General features: G+C 33.6%; 1 protein-coding gene across 2 annotated transcripts in view; it reads left to right on the top strand.

Annotated features, from left to right (window-relative positions):
• Window positions 1–773: 773 nt before the first annotated feature.
• The window catches only part of PHYHIPL (phytanoyl-CoA 2-hydroxylase interacting protein like), a 58,920-nt gene continuing 41,828 nt past the window's right edge, over window positions 774–17,865 (top strand). Inside the window, exon 1 of one of the 2 annotated variants that reach the window (XM_017675472.3) lies at window positions 774–916. In XM_017675472.3, the coding sequence (XP_017530961.2) occupies window positions 790–916 (127 nt within the window). In that variant the 5' untranslated portion in view covers window positions 774–789. Of the gene's footprint in view, window positions 917–1,227; window positions 1,620–17,865 lie in introns of those variants that run through there. The other variant, XM_017675471.3, reaches the window with a different exon arrangement.

The raw sequence follows: 17,865 nt of genomic DNA, 5'->3' as shown, positions 1-17,865 counted from the left end.
ATTTTAAGATGTCAAATTATCTTCTACAGATTTTTATCAATTTGCAGTTGTGCCAAGTTTTCTCACAGGGTTATTTTACCTTAAGCAGGTCCTTCTGTTTTATGAGGCTTCAATTAACTAGATTTAATCATGTTACAGCTAAATGGATGTGACTAGAAAAGGTAGCATATAACAATCTGGCTGTTAGTTTATTGGTTAACATTTATGTTTGAAATTGGAAGATCAATAAAAGGGGACTTTAATTTCAAACAAGCATACACACTAAAAAAAGGTGTGTGGGGGTGTGGGGTGGGGTGGGGGATCATTATTTACCTTGAGAAAGCAACAAAACTAAAAATTATTCCAAAGAAGCAAATGGAAACAGAGGTCAATAGGCTGTGACCTGTATCTGTTTTATTTTAAACTTATTTGCACCTCCGCTTAGTGCATTGTAGAATCTTAAGTGACATTAAAAACAATGGGCAGACAAGTTTAGGGTAATTCAAGGAAGCACAATGTCTATTGTAGAAAATGTTCCTTCTATGTCCATGAAGGCAGGTACTGTTTTTTCTCCCTTCACTGGCGCCCAGAACAATACTTAGCAGAGTAAGCACTTAACACTTCCGTGCTGAACGAATGAAGCTAGACTGCGAAGTCTAAAAGATTAGTGGCTGTTGGCACGTCTGCTGCCTTTCCAGCACGCTAGCTAGCATTTCCTCATTCCCTCACTTTTCTGACAGTTTTGAATTCCCATGTTTGCCCCTCCTTCGGGATGGCCAAAATTCTGTCCCTAAACCCCGCCACTCCTCAATGATTCCTCTTTCTCACGCAGACGCAGCTGTTTCCACGGAAAGTCCTGCTGAACAAGCAGGGTACCTGAGGCAAGCGGCCCCGGAGGAAGCGAAAGTAGCCTGCTGGCTCATTTTTACAATCTTTGGTAATCGACCAATCTACTCCCTCTCATCTCGTGCAGAGCCGCACTGCAAACCTAGGCTCTGACAGACACTGTAAGGAGGGAAAGAACGCCAAAGACCCCTCACCGGGAGAGAAGGCGGGGCGAGCGCGCGGCCCCCCAACGGCCAGCCGTTCCGCGCGCTCCGCTGTTCGACGCCTCCCGCGCGGGGTTTCGGTGGCCTAGGCGCGAGGGCAGCGGGGGGGTGCGTGCGCGTGAAAGGGCTCGGGGGGAGGAGCGCCGCGCGCCGGCAGGTGGGCATGTTCTCGCGCGCGTGCGCGCCGCGTCCTCCTCACGTTCCCCGCGCGCCGTGTCCCCTCCCTGCCGGGAACGCGCGGCTCTCGCCCTCGCGCCGGCTGCGCCTTGGTCTCTCAGAGCCGCACGTTCTCCCGAGCTCCTGGCACGGCCGTAGCCTAGGCAGCGGGTCTCTAGCCCGGCGGCTTAGGCCCTGCTCTCAGCGCCGCGTCCTAGGCCTTTACTCTCCCTCCGCCACTCCCCTTCCCTTTCCCGCCCTTCTTTCCCACACGGTCCCCCGAGAGAGCCTGGATACGAAGCAGGCGAGCTTGAGAAGGGGGTTGGAAAATGGAGGTGCCGCGCCTGGATCATGCCCTCAACAGCCCCACCAGCCCCTGTGAAGAGGTGATCAAAAACCTCAGTCTGGAGGCCATTCAGCTGTGCGACCGGGACGGTAAGAGAGGCGGGGACCGTGAAGGTGAGGGGCGAGCCCGCGCCCAGGCGCTGTGGCCGTGGCTCGTCCGACCCTGCCAGCCGGGGCGGCAAGGTCTTTTGTTGTCCCTCCTGTGCACATAAATGCAGGTGGGAGCTCCTCTCCTCCCTCTCGCCCTCCTCTTGGACCCCAGAAACAAAAGGACTCCGGGGCTCGCGCGTTGGAGCTGAAAGTCGCCGTCGTTCCCGGCCGCGGCGCGGGTCGCCGTCCTCGCCCGCCTGGTCCTGGTCCAGGAGCTGACCCGGCGAGGCCGCCGTTCGCGCCCGCAGCTCTTGTCCCAGATCAGGCATTTCTGATCTTTGCTGCAGTCCCGATTTCTTGGGTCTCACAGCACCCAAGGGAAAATAACCTCTGGATGTTGCTAGCATCCCCTACCTCCACACGCACACGCTAGTTAGCATTCTCTGCCCAGAAACTTAATCCGTTTTCTTTTTAAAACCTCGCATCTTCAGATCCCCCAAATGTAGAAGTCTTCGTTGTCTCAAAATGGGTTTGGGACGACGGTTTTTTTCTGTGAAGGGGAAGGAAAAGAAAAGTGCGTTTCAGCACCAAGGACAGCCGCAAGCTTTATGATTTTAGTCTGTGATTCAGAAACTCAAAATCTGTAAAGGAAGTGGCCTAATATATCTGCTGTGAGTAAGAATATGTGGTGAGTACTCACCATTGTATCTGGATATTATATAGCTTATTCTATTGTTAAAGTTGACAGTCTCCTAAAGAAGGAAACTGATTGAACACAGGTCTGAACATTGAAGAAAAAAGCTAGTACTGTGTGCAGTATGAGTAGCTATAGTGCTTCTGTGTTAGTTGGAATAGTTGGAGAGTCAGTGCTATTTCAGTAATAAAACTTAATTTGTAAAGAAGTCATATGATTAGTAATTGACTGGCCAAGTAATTGTAAAATTGGACATTTGCCAAAGGAAAAACAATTTACATGTCAAATGACTGAACATTTTGTGGCTGTAAATGAAATAAATGTTAAACTGTGTATAGAAATGATGATTTAAAAATATTTTTAAAGCCAAGGCTATGTAGAGATACTAATATGCTCACAATAATATCATAAATTTTATCAGTATGTAATCCAAATAGAGAGCAGAGGGTTTGGTTCCAAAGTCATTTAAATGGTAATAACCTGGTTAAGCGTTGCTATACCATTTAGTTTAGGTCAACTGACCACTGAATTTCTGCCACTGAATTTCTGTTTGTTAATAAATTTAGGGGACAGAATAATTACTCTTTGAAGCCTAAGTCACTTAAATAATTTGTGAAACAGGTGAAGTACAGATAAATACTCATGCAAAAGCTGCTTATATTTCCTTTATCCTTAGACGGTTTTGGTCTTTGTACTAATAGGTGCGTATATTTATGTCATCTAAAAAATTAATCATTTTGGTATTCCATATATAAGCTTACATTTTTATATTCTAGAGATTATTTGTAAATGCCATATAGCAAGTCCTATGGATTTTTTAATTTATACTTCAATGAAATGATAAAAAGTAATTTCTTTGTGTAATGTTACCATTGTAAATATTTTGATTTTCCTAGACTGGTTTGACAGAAAACCAAGAGTCTAATAAAAATATATTTCATTTTCATTTAGTTCAGTGATCTATCAAAAGCACATCACTGTAGTTATTGGAAATAGGTAATTCATGGTTGCTCCATTATTATCTATAATTAAAATTGCATTTACCACATGTTTCAAAGATATTAGGAAAAATAAAACTGTTTTCCTCTTTTATGAAGTTTACAGAGTTAACAATGTAGAGTACAAAAATTAATGCTGCATTTATTATGATCTCTTAGAGTAGTAGCTATTTTTTTGTAATTTTTTTAGTTATTTCATTTCACATTATGAATAGTACAAAATATGTTAGCACTTAATTTTGGTAGAAAGTGCTGGTACTAAACAGTATCTATGAAAATTACTACTTTTTTACAGTCTTCTAATTGATTAAACATAGATTAAATAGTGTATCCCAACAAATACAAGGGCTATCTCTTCTATTAAAAGAGATGTGTAAAAAATTTGGAAATAGCTGATGTAGAGATGTTAAATGCTTAAATTTTTATTTTGTGACTCTACATCTGAATTCCAAAAATGTTAATAAAGATAGTTTCACAAGAAGGAGGAGGTAATATAGTAGTTTTACAGGACAATCTTTAAATGCTGCATTAAGGTCATCAACCAGACCTTATTTATCATAATTTTACATTGAGAAATTTTCAGCTAATTGCTATTTACTCCTTTCACTTACACTCAGGTCTCATTATTTTATTTTGGTAAGTATGTAACATAGAAATATTAGGATTGAAAAAAGACCTATTATGTGCTCAAGTACATAATAAGTGATATATTTTTATATTCTCTGATTATAGAAATAAATTTGTCTTGTTTGTTCTTTACTTTTCTCACTTTATTATTCTGGTGATAGGAAAAAATGAGAACAATGTTGATTTCTTTGAAGTGGAATAAAATAGAACAGGAGAAAGTAAAATAAGATTATTAAATTTACATTTTCTTTTACCTTCTCTTTTTACAGATGCTTTTTATTTTATAATGTTTTGCATATTGCATCAAATATATGAGCTGTAGCTAGTGTTTTAAATGTAAATATAACTGTTTCTTATGTTTACTTCGCATTCCTCTTTTGTTCTTTTCTGTCACTTGCCTGTTTTCTTATAATCTATTTACATTATTGGGAAAAATTCATAATGTTTCTTTTTTTCACAGTTTCTCAAAGTGTTTAAGGTTCTCTGAGGAATATGGAATAGAGTGCAAGTGGTCACATAATTGGATTTTTCAGTTGAGCAAGAGGGTTCTTATAGACACATACCTTATCTTGTGTACTTTTATCCTAGGTATGTGTGCTTTGGTTGCTAGTTCATGGTCCCTGACTAGATGTTCCTTGTAGTTCAAAATAAGATTCCGGATAGACTTTTATTAGGAAACCTCTGAAGATATGCTGTAGATCTAGTACTTTCTATAATCTCTATTGCAAGTAGAAAAATGTTTCTGTTCCTCCATCTCTGTTGTACTGAAGTATCCACAAGTTACATATACCATGTACTTTAATTGTGGCTTTTCAAAAACATTAAGGAGAAACAGAAACAATTTCTCATCTGAAAGCATCAATAATATGGGAACCCATTTCCAGTTTGTTTCTTCACATAAATACTTTGGACTCTAACTGACCTGTGTCGAGATAAAACAGTCACCAACCCCACACATATAATTCTACATTACTTCTCTTTATTTTTAGTCAAGCATATAAAGCTTGCTTTCCTTGCTGAAAAGGAAAGATTTATCTCTATGTTGCTTTGCATGCATCCAAACTTCTTCTGCACTCTTATTATAATAGGAAGAACATACACAGTTGATTTGTTTTGTAGCACTTAAACCCACCCCCAAGGCTGTCTAGCTTTAATAAGTATTATTTCCATGATTAGGGCATTTTATGACTGCCTAGATACAGTTTATGGAGTTTTATTGAGTTCATTCAGCAAGGGAACACATTTTAAAGAAATTACACAGAGAGAAGATGACAAATTTCTCTGTCTTTGTCTCTTAACAGTAGTTTTATGGAGGAAAAGAGAAAAAGGTTTTTCTTTTTTACATATTTAAAAAGACAAAGTCCTTTGACTTTATCATATCTATTTAAGTTATAAATTGGTTAGGACTTCTTTATTCTTATGGAAGTCTGAATTAAACAAATTTTAACTTTGAAAATATAAAGTAACACAGAAATGCTTAGTAACAGAGTGCTGTATTAGACAATACTTAATGACATTTTCTGAAGCAGACATTTAGGAGAAGTACCCATAACTGTTACCTATAGTACAAGAACGTAAGTAGTCATTACTCAGTCTCACTGACATGCATATAGCATAGTGGTAATACCATTTTAGAATCAGACAATTTTATAATCTCAGGTCAGATCTCTTACGGAATTTGGCTCTTGATAGATATGTTACTTTAGCAAACTACTTAACCTTTCTTTAGCCTCATGCTTTTTCATGTAAAATGGGTGTAGTAATGTCAATCCTGCAAGAGTGTTGAAATTGTTAAAATAATTAAATGAAGTGTTATTCTACAATAACATTTCTGTATATCTACAATAATTTCTACAATAATCATTATTGTAAATGGAATCTTATTATCCACATATCTTTTTCAACTACTGCTTTTTTCTTTTTTTGCTAATGTTTAGATCTTTGTTGTCTTTAATTTCAGTTGTGTTGTTTTATACTTAAATCCTTATGTCACTTCAGCTTCATGAGCAGTCAAGGGAAATTGTAAATTCTGAATTTTAAAAGAAACTTAAATTTAAAAATCATAGTTACATGACTCTATTCTTTGTATTTTTCTATCCCATCAGTGATATCCTAGTCAACCTTAGTATTAAAAACTCTTTTCAGCTTCTACTTTAAACCAAACCTTCTGTTTGCTGTGTTTCATTTGCCTTGTGACCTTGATTTAAGAATTTTTTTAATGTTTTTTGTTTTTAGAATATGTCTATACCAGGATATGTGACATCTGGATTCATTTCTTTAACCCAGATATGACTGTAGAGATGCTATATATTTTTATTAGTGAGTATGAACCAAAATAAAAATAGAAACTAAAACAAACAAAAAACTTGAAATCATTTTTCATTCAACCAAATCATACTCTTGGTGGGGGTTCTAATTCATTTCCAGAGAAGACCAAGAAGTTAAGAGTAAAAAGTCACATCAAAGAATATGTGACTAGACTCCCTCCAGTGGTAGAACGCCTGATATGTCATAAGTAGTAACACCGGCAACTTGCTTTGTTGCCTAGGTAAGCCAGTCAGAAATTCATTCTATCGAACACTGTCTAGATAACGTCTTCGTATTATTGCTGCTGGTTTTTCTTCCTCACTTAGGCAAAATCTTGATTTTTCCTTTACTTTATGAGTTTAGTTTCCCAAAGTACTTTCATATTTTATCCTGGGCTTCAGGAAATAGCAGCTGCATCAATGACTGCAGTAAGCATGATCGTTCTGGTCTCTGGCTTTCCTTCTCTATCCTTAAGAGATGCATAATTTAAGTTTTGTCTTAGAGTATTTGCCTCTTACTTGAACTTGTTTTCCATTCCTGTTGAATTTCTCTATATTAATCTTCTTATTTATTATTTATTTAAAATCTGTTTTTACTATAAACAGTTGCCTCATTCATTAGCTGCTTAAAATATTTTATTACTAGCCTCACTAAACTGTCCTATTAAGCAGGATACATTTTATACACATACGTTTGAGTGTAACTTCAGTATTTAAGGGAGACTTCTAGCAGAAATGTAGAGAAGAGGTGAAGGGTCTTGACAGAAAAAATAGGTAGGAAGTATTAGCATGTTCTCTGTATCGAAGGATAGTGAGTGGCAATGGTATAAAATAATAATTACCAAGAATTTGTGATTGAATTTTCAAGTAAAATGATCAGAAGTAACTAGGATTTTAAGTCTGGGAAGTCTGAAGAATCATTTATACGAAGAGGAAAAAAGGAAAAAGGAAATAGTATTTAGACATCATGATGACAGTTTTTCTACATCTTACTTACATTGTAGGTCTCAGTGGATATCGAAATAAGTTCTAAGCCCTTCTCCAAGAATACTCCCTCTCTCACAGAAATCATATTCCCAGAACAATATTATATACTGCTTTTTCATTATTGTTTCAACATGGATCTCTATAAGAGAACCAACTTAGATCTTTTTTAGACTTCTTTTTCTTGATTCCTACTCTTTAAAGGTTACTTATAATTGATATTTTAAGAACCATTACTAGATAAAAACTAACCGCTTGATACTTTATAGAATATTTTATAGATGATTTTTGAGCCATCTGCATAAAGGAGACTTTTCAGAGGGATTTAGTATAAAGTGAAAACGTTTATGTTAAGACATTTGCAATCTAATACTAAGAGACTCCCATGGAAACTTATATTAAACATTTCTCAATCCCTCTTTTGTTCTGAAGCTAAGAGTTATAGAATGAGGAAGAGATTGTTCAAAAAACTATATATCTCATGAAGGAGACTACAAATTAGGTGAAAAGGGGAAAGTTAGGATTTGACTTCAGTTTTAAGTGACTCTAATAAGTTTTGTGTCTCACCCCTTGAAGGAAATGAATGATTATATCCTGGGGAAGGCCAGCTTTGAACCCCAAAGATGATGAAATAATCTATATTCCAGGTTTGTTAAAATTGCAAATGAGAGCTCTGCATTTTGAAATTGCTCTGTAGATGCGAGTTAAACAAAAGCATCATGCTAGAATTGTGGTTAGTTTTGTTTGTGATACTATGGGCCAAGTTTGTGGTTCATTTTAAAAGGGACCTCTAGTGATTTTTGCATATACACTATTTGTTGGAGCGGTTGTGGTAAATAGTAAAAATAAATCTGTCTTTTTGTTTTCTATAGCCTGTAAGAGTGTTGCTATCTTATAATAGCATGAAACGGTTATAGCTTCCCTAGACATATGCCATTAAAAGCAAGGCACAAAAAGTTTTCTATGTAATTACTTTAGTTTTCTTGAAAAATAGTGTCCCATCATCTGTAAGCCTGAGTGTTTGTAAATCACTCTTTAAAATTTTTAAAGCTGATGATAAATGCAAACAAGAATGAAAATTTTTGAGAATTTTTTAGTATCTATTATGTGATAGATTCTTAATGATTGCATTTTAGAGTTATATCTGTGATGCAGAACAGGAATCAGCAAGTTACAGTCCTTGGGCCAAATCTGAAAACCTGCTGCCAGGTTTTGTGAACAAAATTTTATTGGAACATAGTCATGTCCATTTATTTGTGTATTGTCTCTGGCTGCTGCTTGTTACAATAACAGAATTCCTGTGACAGCAGACCACATAGCCCACAACTTTAAAATACTCATTAAAATACTCAGAAAAGTTTGCCAACTCCTAATATAGAGGATAGAGAAAATAAATTAATCTCTCTCAATAGAAATAAAAATACTGAGTTTCTGAAAGGAAATTGTATAATCATTTCTCTTTTCTATATTACCAGTGTTTTAAGATTAGGCAGAGCAGGCACAGAACTGTAGAAAGCTGAAAAACCTTCCCAGCAATAGGCTATTTCTGCTGTGGAGTTAGTCAAAGATGGGTAGCCATCTGTGCCATTGTATTTGATAGGCAATAAGAGAAATAAGCCCTAACTTAAATTTAAAATCTAGTCTTCATATAAACAACTTCAGAAAGAAATACTAGTTATTGAGTAGTATTTCCAATTTAATATTTTAGTATACCCAATTTTAGTATTAGTATCTACAATTCTATTAATAGGTGTTTTAAAGTGTCCAGAGGACAATATGAATTTTGAGAAATGTGGAGACATATTAAAGAAATTTATGTATATATGTTATTCTTTCTAAGCCAAATTATCATTGAAAAAAAGTCAAGGCCTTATTCATCTTTCTGTCATCCATAGTCTAATTCAGAGCTTCTCTATCTCTATCTATCTGTATTTTTTTAATGTCCAATCTATCATTGACTGATACTTTATAAAAATATAATAAAAATGATTAGAAAAATAAAATTTAAAAATCCCCAAAGATTCAACAGACATAAAAATCACTGTCAAATTCCTATAAAAGTTTCTAATGCATAATCCTAATTTTTATATTTATTTTATCATAGACTGGTAAATAGTTTACACACCACATTTTGAGTAAACTAGCTAGCGAACAATGCCATTCTATTCTTGTTCAATGATTAATTTTTAGGTATTACATTAACGAGTTAATATTCTCACCTTGTTTACTTTTGTTCTTTTACTTGTTTGATATTTTTACTATCTATTTGTGCAGGTATTGAAACTTTAGGGTCTGTATTAAAAACAGGTTAAGAAAAAAAAAAGGATCCAAGAATGAATGTAATGTGGATCCTGCATTCAAGACTCTTGGCATTTAGGGAGGTGTTACATTTAAACAGATAAATGTAGTAATATGTGATAAGTACTATAATAGAAAAAAGAGGAAAAAGAAGTTAATTCTGTCTTGAGTCTTTCACATGGCTTCAGAAAGGCAAGCAATAATTTTTCTAGGTATTAGAAGAAAAATAAAAACTTGCCAGGAGAAGGGGGATAAGGGCATTTATGGCAGAGAGAAGAGCATATATAAAGGCATTAAAATCTAGTAGTATATAGCATGTGGTTGTACTCAGGGAAATAAGTGTTCCTTATGGGAAAAAGCTAAAAGGTAGTTAGGGCTATTTAGATTATGCCATGATTAGGAGTCTAGATTTATCCAGTCTGAAATCTAGTTAGCACATTTAAAACTTTCTAATTTGTGGAGAACCTTGTAAAGAAAAAACACATTTTGCAGAATTCTAACACTAGCATTTGATTAATATACATTTATCCTATAATTTCAGATTTACAGCATTTTTCAAATAAAGTCAACAATGGACAGAGTGAGAAATTAAAATTAGCAGTTAAATTTGAAAGCTGTTATTTTAGAATCAGCCTCAACATTCACCTTACTTCTGTATTTTATTTTTTCGCATTGTGCCTAGGAAATTATGGTTCACACAAATAAGTCATGACAAATAATGTTTTTAAACTCATTTTTTCTTCTCAGGATACTCTTCAAATAAATTTATTCATACTTAAAGAGATATAGTAAATTTTTTTTCCTAAATTGAATCAGAGAGTAAGTGTTCCTTTTGAAGGGAGGTGACAGAATTAATTTATCGGTCAGTTCATTTTCATTGTTCAATAAGAAAATACCATATCTTATAATATTCTGACATTAATTGATAATATTTTTAAATGCTCATCTCTCTGTGGGAACTATTAAAATTTCAGAACAGTTGCATTTATTTGACCTGCATGATGAATTGGAAGTGTAAGGATCAATTTCATTACTGACAATTTTAATGCATTTATAATCTTGGTAACATTGTGACTTTATTGTCAAATTGAGTTTCTTCAGCTTACTAAACAGATAGATAATCGAATTAATTTGCCTTTTAATTATAAGTAAAAGATATTTATCAAGGATTTTTAAATTAATAAATAAAGTATTTCTTGTTCCTTTTGAAATATTATATTTTGCTTAAGGGCATCCACTTAAGCTTGGTATGAAAAACTAATTTTGAAATTTCCTATCCATAGCATTACAATTAGCTCAGGGGAAAAAAAACTCAACCTTTCAATTTAAACTGAAGTCTGTATGTTATTATCCAAAACAATTTTGAAATATTTTAATATCCAATCCTTATTAGTGAGCAATTACTACTTAAGGAAAGCTGGCAACAGCTTCTCCAGGAACTAGCAGTCCTGAGATTTTAAAAGTATATCTACTTCTTTAATATAGTTGGCTCAACATTTCTGACAATTAGGTTGATGGTTTGTTAAAAACTGATTTGGACATTAAAATTTCTTCTCTGTTGTGTATTGTTTAACCATCTTTGAATTTTCCTATTTGAGAAACTTCTACAAGAGCAAATGGAGAGATTTATTCATATTCTCCCCCAGTTAAATTGTTGAGATTTTACATAATTTCAACATTGACTTAATCAAGTACATATGATGAATAATTTTGTACTGTGTGAACTTTCAGACATGTACCTATGTTTTATTTCAGTTTTTTGATAAGTTTCCTAATTTAACATATTTGTTGCAATGTCACAAATGCAGCTTTTTTCCAATTGTGTATGCTTTTGTTCATAGATGATAGGGTAACTTTGTTCTAAGCACATTTTAATTGCCAGATTTACAATAAATACAGGCACACTTTTTTTTAAATTATGGAACTTGATAAAGACCATATCATTATTTGCAAAACTTCCTTGTATGAGATCCAGGGGAAACTTAATCACCTGGATGTAAATTCTACTGACAGATGACTATCTTTAAAATTTAGCATAGTATTTTAGCTTTCATGAGAACTTCCACCGTATTTATTTCATTTGAACATAGTTGCCAGTATGGTCAGTATTAGCCGAAAGATCACCTAGTACTACTTAACAGTTTTATTTTGATGTTTACCCAAAATCACATAATACTAAAAGCACAATTTAATGTATGTTACTTGTATTACCGTTTTAAAAAATAGCTTTAAAATAAATAAAAAGGAAGTTAAATGATAATGTTTGCTGAACCCCTTAATGACCTCTGTATTAACAAAATTAAATTATTGGTCAGAACCAATTTCAATCATTGGTTCTCAAAATTTATCACATGGAGGGCTTGTTAAAACATTGATTGCTCAGCCCCACAGCCCCACTCCCAGATTTTCTGACTTATTAGATCTAGGGTAGAGCCCAAGATGCTGATTGTGAACCAGAGACCATGCTTGGAGAATCACTACTCTAAGTACATGGTCAAAGAAGTTCTAGGTAAGAAAGAGATATTACATATTTAGTTTTAATAATAGTATTCTGGCATCCATTTGAGGAATGAACTGGGATACTGAGCTCAGGAATTTAACCACTTATAAAACAATTACAGATAATAGAATTATAAAGAGAAGATAGAAAAAACGTGGGATAGAATTGAACATTTCTGAAGTAAAAATCTGTTGACTCTGACTAAAGTTAGAAGCATGAGGTAAGTAGGAGAAGTTCTTGCTGATGGCTGAATTTTCTAGATTGGGAGATCGGGTACATTGGACACCAGTAAATAAAGTTCTAATTGTTGGTTCAAGGGAATGTAAAGGAGTAGCTTTTATAATAACATATTAAATAAGTCTTTTCTGGAAAAGGTAGGTTTCAGATGTCTGCAGAATACCTAGATGGAAATGTCCAGAAGGTTGTTAGAAATATCCATCTGTATCTCACAGAGAATTTGAAAATAAAGATGAAAATTCGGTAGTTCTTTTCAAGCTGTTATTCTATTGCTCCTATTTCTCCTTTATCAAGTGTTTTTTCCTTCATCTTCTAATCAGTCTTTTGGACTTAAGTCAAATTGTTGAACTGCTCATTAGAGTAAATTTGTACATTGGTTGGCATTAGAGTAAATTTGTATGCTGGTTGGCTCTCATTTTTTTTATGGTGTTTAAAAGGAACATTTGAAAATTAATTACTTGGTATAATTAAATTTGGTTTAGGTGTGGTTATTTGAGGCAGTTAACATGGAAGATATATAATTGACCTAAGGTGTGTACTTGGTATATTTGTCCCCTTATTTTGACTAAAAAGAGAATAAAGTATATGATTTTCTGTATTTACTATGGAAATACACTGGATTAGTTTTTCCTTCCTTGGTTGGCAACATAGTCTGCAGTTCATAAAATAAACTGCCCCATATAGATCAACACTCAGACTTTTTCTTTGCTGCCCTCATAATTTGAAGACTTCTCCCTCAGTTATTTTTGCCCGTAGTATTAATATTTTACAATTTTAAGAAAGACACTTGTTTTACTTTAATGTATTAATATTTTAATGGAAATCCTAAATATATTTCTCTGGATACAGACATGATGCTATTTAACATAAATAATGTGTCTTTCTTTACATTTTAAAATGAAGATGTGTTATCCTTTAAAATAATCTAAAATATGAAATCTAAACTTACAAACCATATTGATCAGATAATAACTATTTTCCCCATTAATAGTGTTTTCTGTTATTTATCAAGTGTTCTTAATTGTTTCCTTCAGAAGAATTTTACAGAAGGGCAGAATGGCAGTGAATTGTACTACCAGTTAAACTATCTTAAACATTGGTTACTCAAATTGACTTCGATGAAATTTTTATGAGGGGAAATAAATATAGTAGATATTGGAAATGTGAAGATTTAACATTTTCAGCATCATCTGTTTATAGGCCATTTCAAAGATAGCTTAATTGTAATTGTGATGACAAGTAAATTTCAAAAGCACTTTAGAATGCTGCATTTGTATCATTTACCTGAGTTTGCAAAACTTCTTGTCCAGCATTTCTATCATTTCTTCATTTTTTCTTTGAGCACACAGAACTCTAGTGAAATGTCAAAAACATTGTTTTTAAGTAAAAGAATGTTCCTAAGAAAGAAAAGTGTGATGATGTAAGAAAACAGGAAAAAAAGGATTTTATCCAAATAGTTTTTCTTAAATTAAAATGTAGTTTTGCAGAATTTTTATGTTGACTGTTATTGGGTATGAAACCCAGAGGGCACATAAGATAATCAACTGGGCCATGGAAGAAAACAACAGTTCTATTAAATTTGTTTAATCTTATCTCTATTGATTAAGACTTGGTATATCAAACTATCATGTATTTTGTATGGGCATAGGAGACCTTTATATAATTAGTATATAGAATTCAAAATGTATAAATATTAGTGTTAAGACACTAATGTACTCTATTCATTATAATATACCCATTCCTGTATGATAACTTTTCCAACTGTGACAGCTCTTAAAACCAAGTATCTAAATAAATCAAATTTAGAGCTGGTCATTTGAATTGCTGTCATAAAATGTTAAACCAAGATTATCAAAATAAGAACACATATTCATATACATCCCTTAGTAATAAAAGATAAAAATATTAATGTATTTTACCATTTTAGATATTTATTTTGTCTATACTATATAATGTTCATAACATAAGTACAGTAGTATGTGTATATATTTTGTAAACAAATGACTACACTTGTGAATACATGCTCAATATTTTTTATGTAGAGGTACAAGATAAAAAAATGTTCTGACAACAGATCTGTATATTCGCATCTTGCTTTACATAGCAAAGTATATGTATAATAAATCCACTCACCATTCAAAGGTAGATATGATTACATCACATAATTATATACTTTTCCTTTATCATCAAAAACACTTCTTAAATGTACTTTTTCACTGAGGTATAATTGACTATTAGTTTCAGGTATAAAATGTAATGATTTGATATTTTTATATATTGTAAAATGTTCACCACAGTAAGTCCAATTAATGTCATTACCATACACATTTCAAAAATTTTTTTTTCTCATGATGAGAACTTTTAAGATCCATACTCCTAGATTATTCATGGCTTATTCATGTAATAACTGGAAATTTGTACCATTTGACCCCTTTCACCCATTTTGAACCCCACCCCCTCAGACAATTACCATCTGTTCTCTATATCCATGAGCTTAGGATTTTTAGTTTGATGTTTTTTGTTCCATGTATAAGTGAGATTAGACAGTGTTTATCTTTTTCAGTAAGACTGATTTCACTTAGCATAATGTCCTCAGGGCCCTTCCATATTGTCTCAGGTGGCAAGATTTCATTCTTTTTTGTGGTTCATTAACATTCCAGTGTGTGTGTATTTATATGTGACTATGTGTGTGTATATGTATACCACATCTGCATTCATTGACAGTCACTTAGGTTGCTTCCATGTCCTGGCTATTATAAATAATGCTGAGTGAATATACCTTGTCAAATTAGTGTTTTCATTTTCTTCAGTTAAATTCCCAGAAGTAAAATTTCTGGATCATAATGGTATTTCTAATCTGTATGTCTTCTTTGGAAAAATGTTTATTCACATCCTCTATTTTTTAATTGGATTAGTTTTTGTTACTGAGCTATATGAGTTCTTTATATATTTTGGATATTAACTCCTTATTGGATATTTGATTTGCAAGGATCTTCTCCCATTCAATAGGTTGCCTTTTCATTGATTGTTTCCCTTGATGTGCAGCTTTTTAATTTGATATAGTCGCATTTGTTTATTTTTTGCTTTTGTTTCCCTTGCCTTTGTTGTCAGATCCAAAACAATATCACAACTGATGTCAAGGTGCTTACTGCCTATGCTTTTTCTGTAGTTTACTGGTTTACATTCAAAGTCTACATTAAAATCTTTAATCCATTTTGAGTTAATTTTTGTGTATGGTGTGTGATAGTGGTCTTCTATCTGTTTGTAGTGGTTCATTTTTTTGCATGTGGCTGTCTAGTTTTTCCAACATGATCTATTGAAAAGATTATCCTTTCCCCATTGTATAACCTTGAGTCCATTGTAAATAACCATTTATTTGTGGATTTATTTCTGAGCCTCTATGCTCTTCCACTGATCTATGTATTTTTTATGTTACTGTTTTGACTACTATAGCTTTGTAATATAGTTTTAAATAAGGAAGTGTGATGCCTCCAGCTTTGTTATTTCTCAAGATTGCCTTGGCCTTTGGAGTCTTTTGTGCTTCCATACAAATTTTAGGATTGATTGTTCTCTTTCTGTGAAAAAATGCCATTGGAATTTTGATAGGGATTGCACTAAATCTGCAGATTGCTTTGGATAGTATGAACATTTTAACAATATTCTTTTAATACATGAGTTTGTAATATCTTTCTATTCATGTTTTCTACATTAATGTTTAATAGTTTTCAGTGTACAGATCTTTTGCCCCTTGGTTATATTTATTCCTAAGCCTTTTATTTATTTTTTGATTAGTTTTTTTTGTAATTGTAATTTTTTGTAATCACAATTGTAATTAAGACTTTTTTATTACTTTCTCTTTCTGATAGTTTATTAGTGACTAGAAATGCAAAGATTTCTGAATATTAATTTTGCATCCTGAAACTTTACTGAATATGTTTATTTTTTGGTGGAGTCTTTAGGGTTTTCTATGTATAATATGTCATCTACAAATAGTGATGATTTTACTTCTTCCTTTCCAATTTAGATGTCTCATTTCTTTTTCTTGGGGATAGCAGGGCTTATGCTTGTGACCCCACAGAGATAAATATACTGAGTACTTTAAAGCTGAATCTGAGGTTGTAGTTTTGAAGGAGCCTAAATTTAGTTGCTGACTGAAAATCTCTCAATTGAGACATCAACAGTTTTTGGCAGATCCTCAACTACTGGGAGCTGTTAAAAATAAAATAGGCTGCTTGGGCAATCACAAAGATTTGAGAGACAACCAAGGGCTGGGGCAGGTTGAACTATAAGGTTAATCCCCTACATGAGGCCCACTCCTACAAGACTGGGAGAGGTGGCTGTTTTATCTAATGAATGGAAACCAACACAGAGAGTCAAGCAAAACAAGGAAAAATAAATAAAGGAATATGCTCCAAACAAAAGAACTAGATAAAACCTCAAAAAAAAAACCTTAGTGAAGTGGAGAAAAGTGATTTAGCTGTTAAAAAGTTCAAAGTAATGATCGTAAAGTGCTTACCAAATTCAGGTGAAGAATGGATGAATACAGTGAGAACTTCAACAAAGAGAAAATATAAGAAGGTACCAAATTTAAGTTATAGTGCTGTACAGCACAATAATTCAACTGAAAAATATACTAGATAGCCCCAACAGCCGACTAGATGAAGCAGAGCAAATCAGTGGACTTGAGGAAGAGCAGTAGAACTCACCCAAAAAGAATAACAAAAAGAAAAAAGTAATAAAAAAATGAGAAAAGATTAAGGTACATGAGACAATATCAAAAGAACTAAAATTCATATTGTAGGGGTTCCAGAAGGAGAAGAGATAGGGGCAGAAAACTTATTTGAAGAAATTGCTGAAAAGATCTCTAACTTTGGGAGGAAAAGAGAATTCAGATACAGGAAGCCCAGAGAATTTCAAGTAAGAGGTACCCAGATACCACACCAGGACACATTATAATTAAGTTGTCAAAAGTTAAAGACAAAGAGAGAATCTTAAAAACAGCAAGAGAAAAACAACTTGTTTTGTACAAGGGAGCCAGAATAAGACTATCAACAGATTTGTTAGCAGAAACTGTAGGTCAAAAGGAAGTAGCAATAACTTATTCAAAGTCCTGAAAGAAAAAACAAAACAAAACAGAAAATTGCCAACCAAGAATACATTATTTGGCAAAATTATCAATTCAGAATTAAAGGTGAAGTGAAGTTTTCCAGGCAAACCAAAGACAAAGAAGTTCACTAACAGTAAACTAACCTTAAAACAAATACTAAAGGGAACTAAGCTGTAAAGAAAGGGCACTAATTAGTAACAAGAAAACATATGAAAATATAAATATTACTGGTAAAGATAAATGAATATATACAATAAAGGTTGTGGATTAGTCCCTTATAAAGCTAGTATGAAGGTTAAGAGACAAAAAATAGTAAAAGCTGTAACTACAACAATTTTTGGATATTCAAAATAAATGATGTAAAATGTGATATCAAAATAAAATGGGGGGGAGAGTAAAGAAGTAGAGCTTAAGAATGCATTTAAGTTTAAGTTGCTACCAACTTAAAATACACTGTTATAAGTAAGCCTCATGGTAACAACAAAGTAAAAACCT

This window comes from Manis javanica, chromosome 7, assembly GCF_040802235.1.
Source record: "Manis javanica isolate MJ-LG chromosome 7, MJ_LKY, whole genome shotgun sequence".
Lineage (NCBI taxonomy): Eukaryota > Metazoa > Chordata > Mammalia > Pholidota > Manidae > Manis > Manis javanica.
This window is presented reverse-complemented; position numbering and strand designations above follow the sequence as displayed.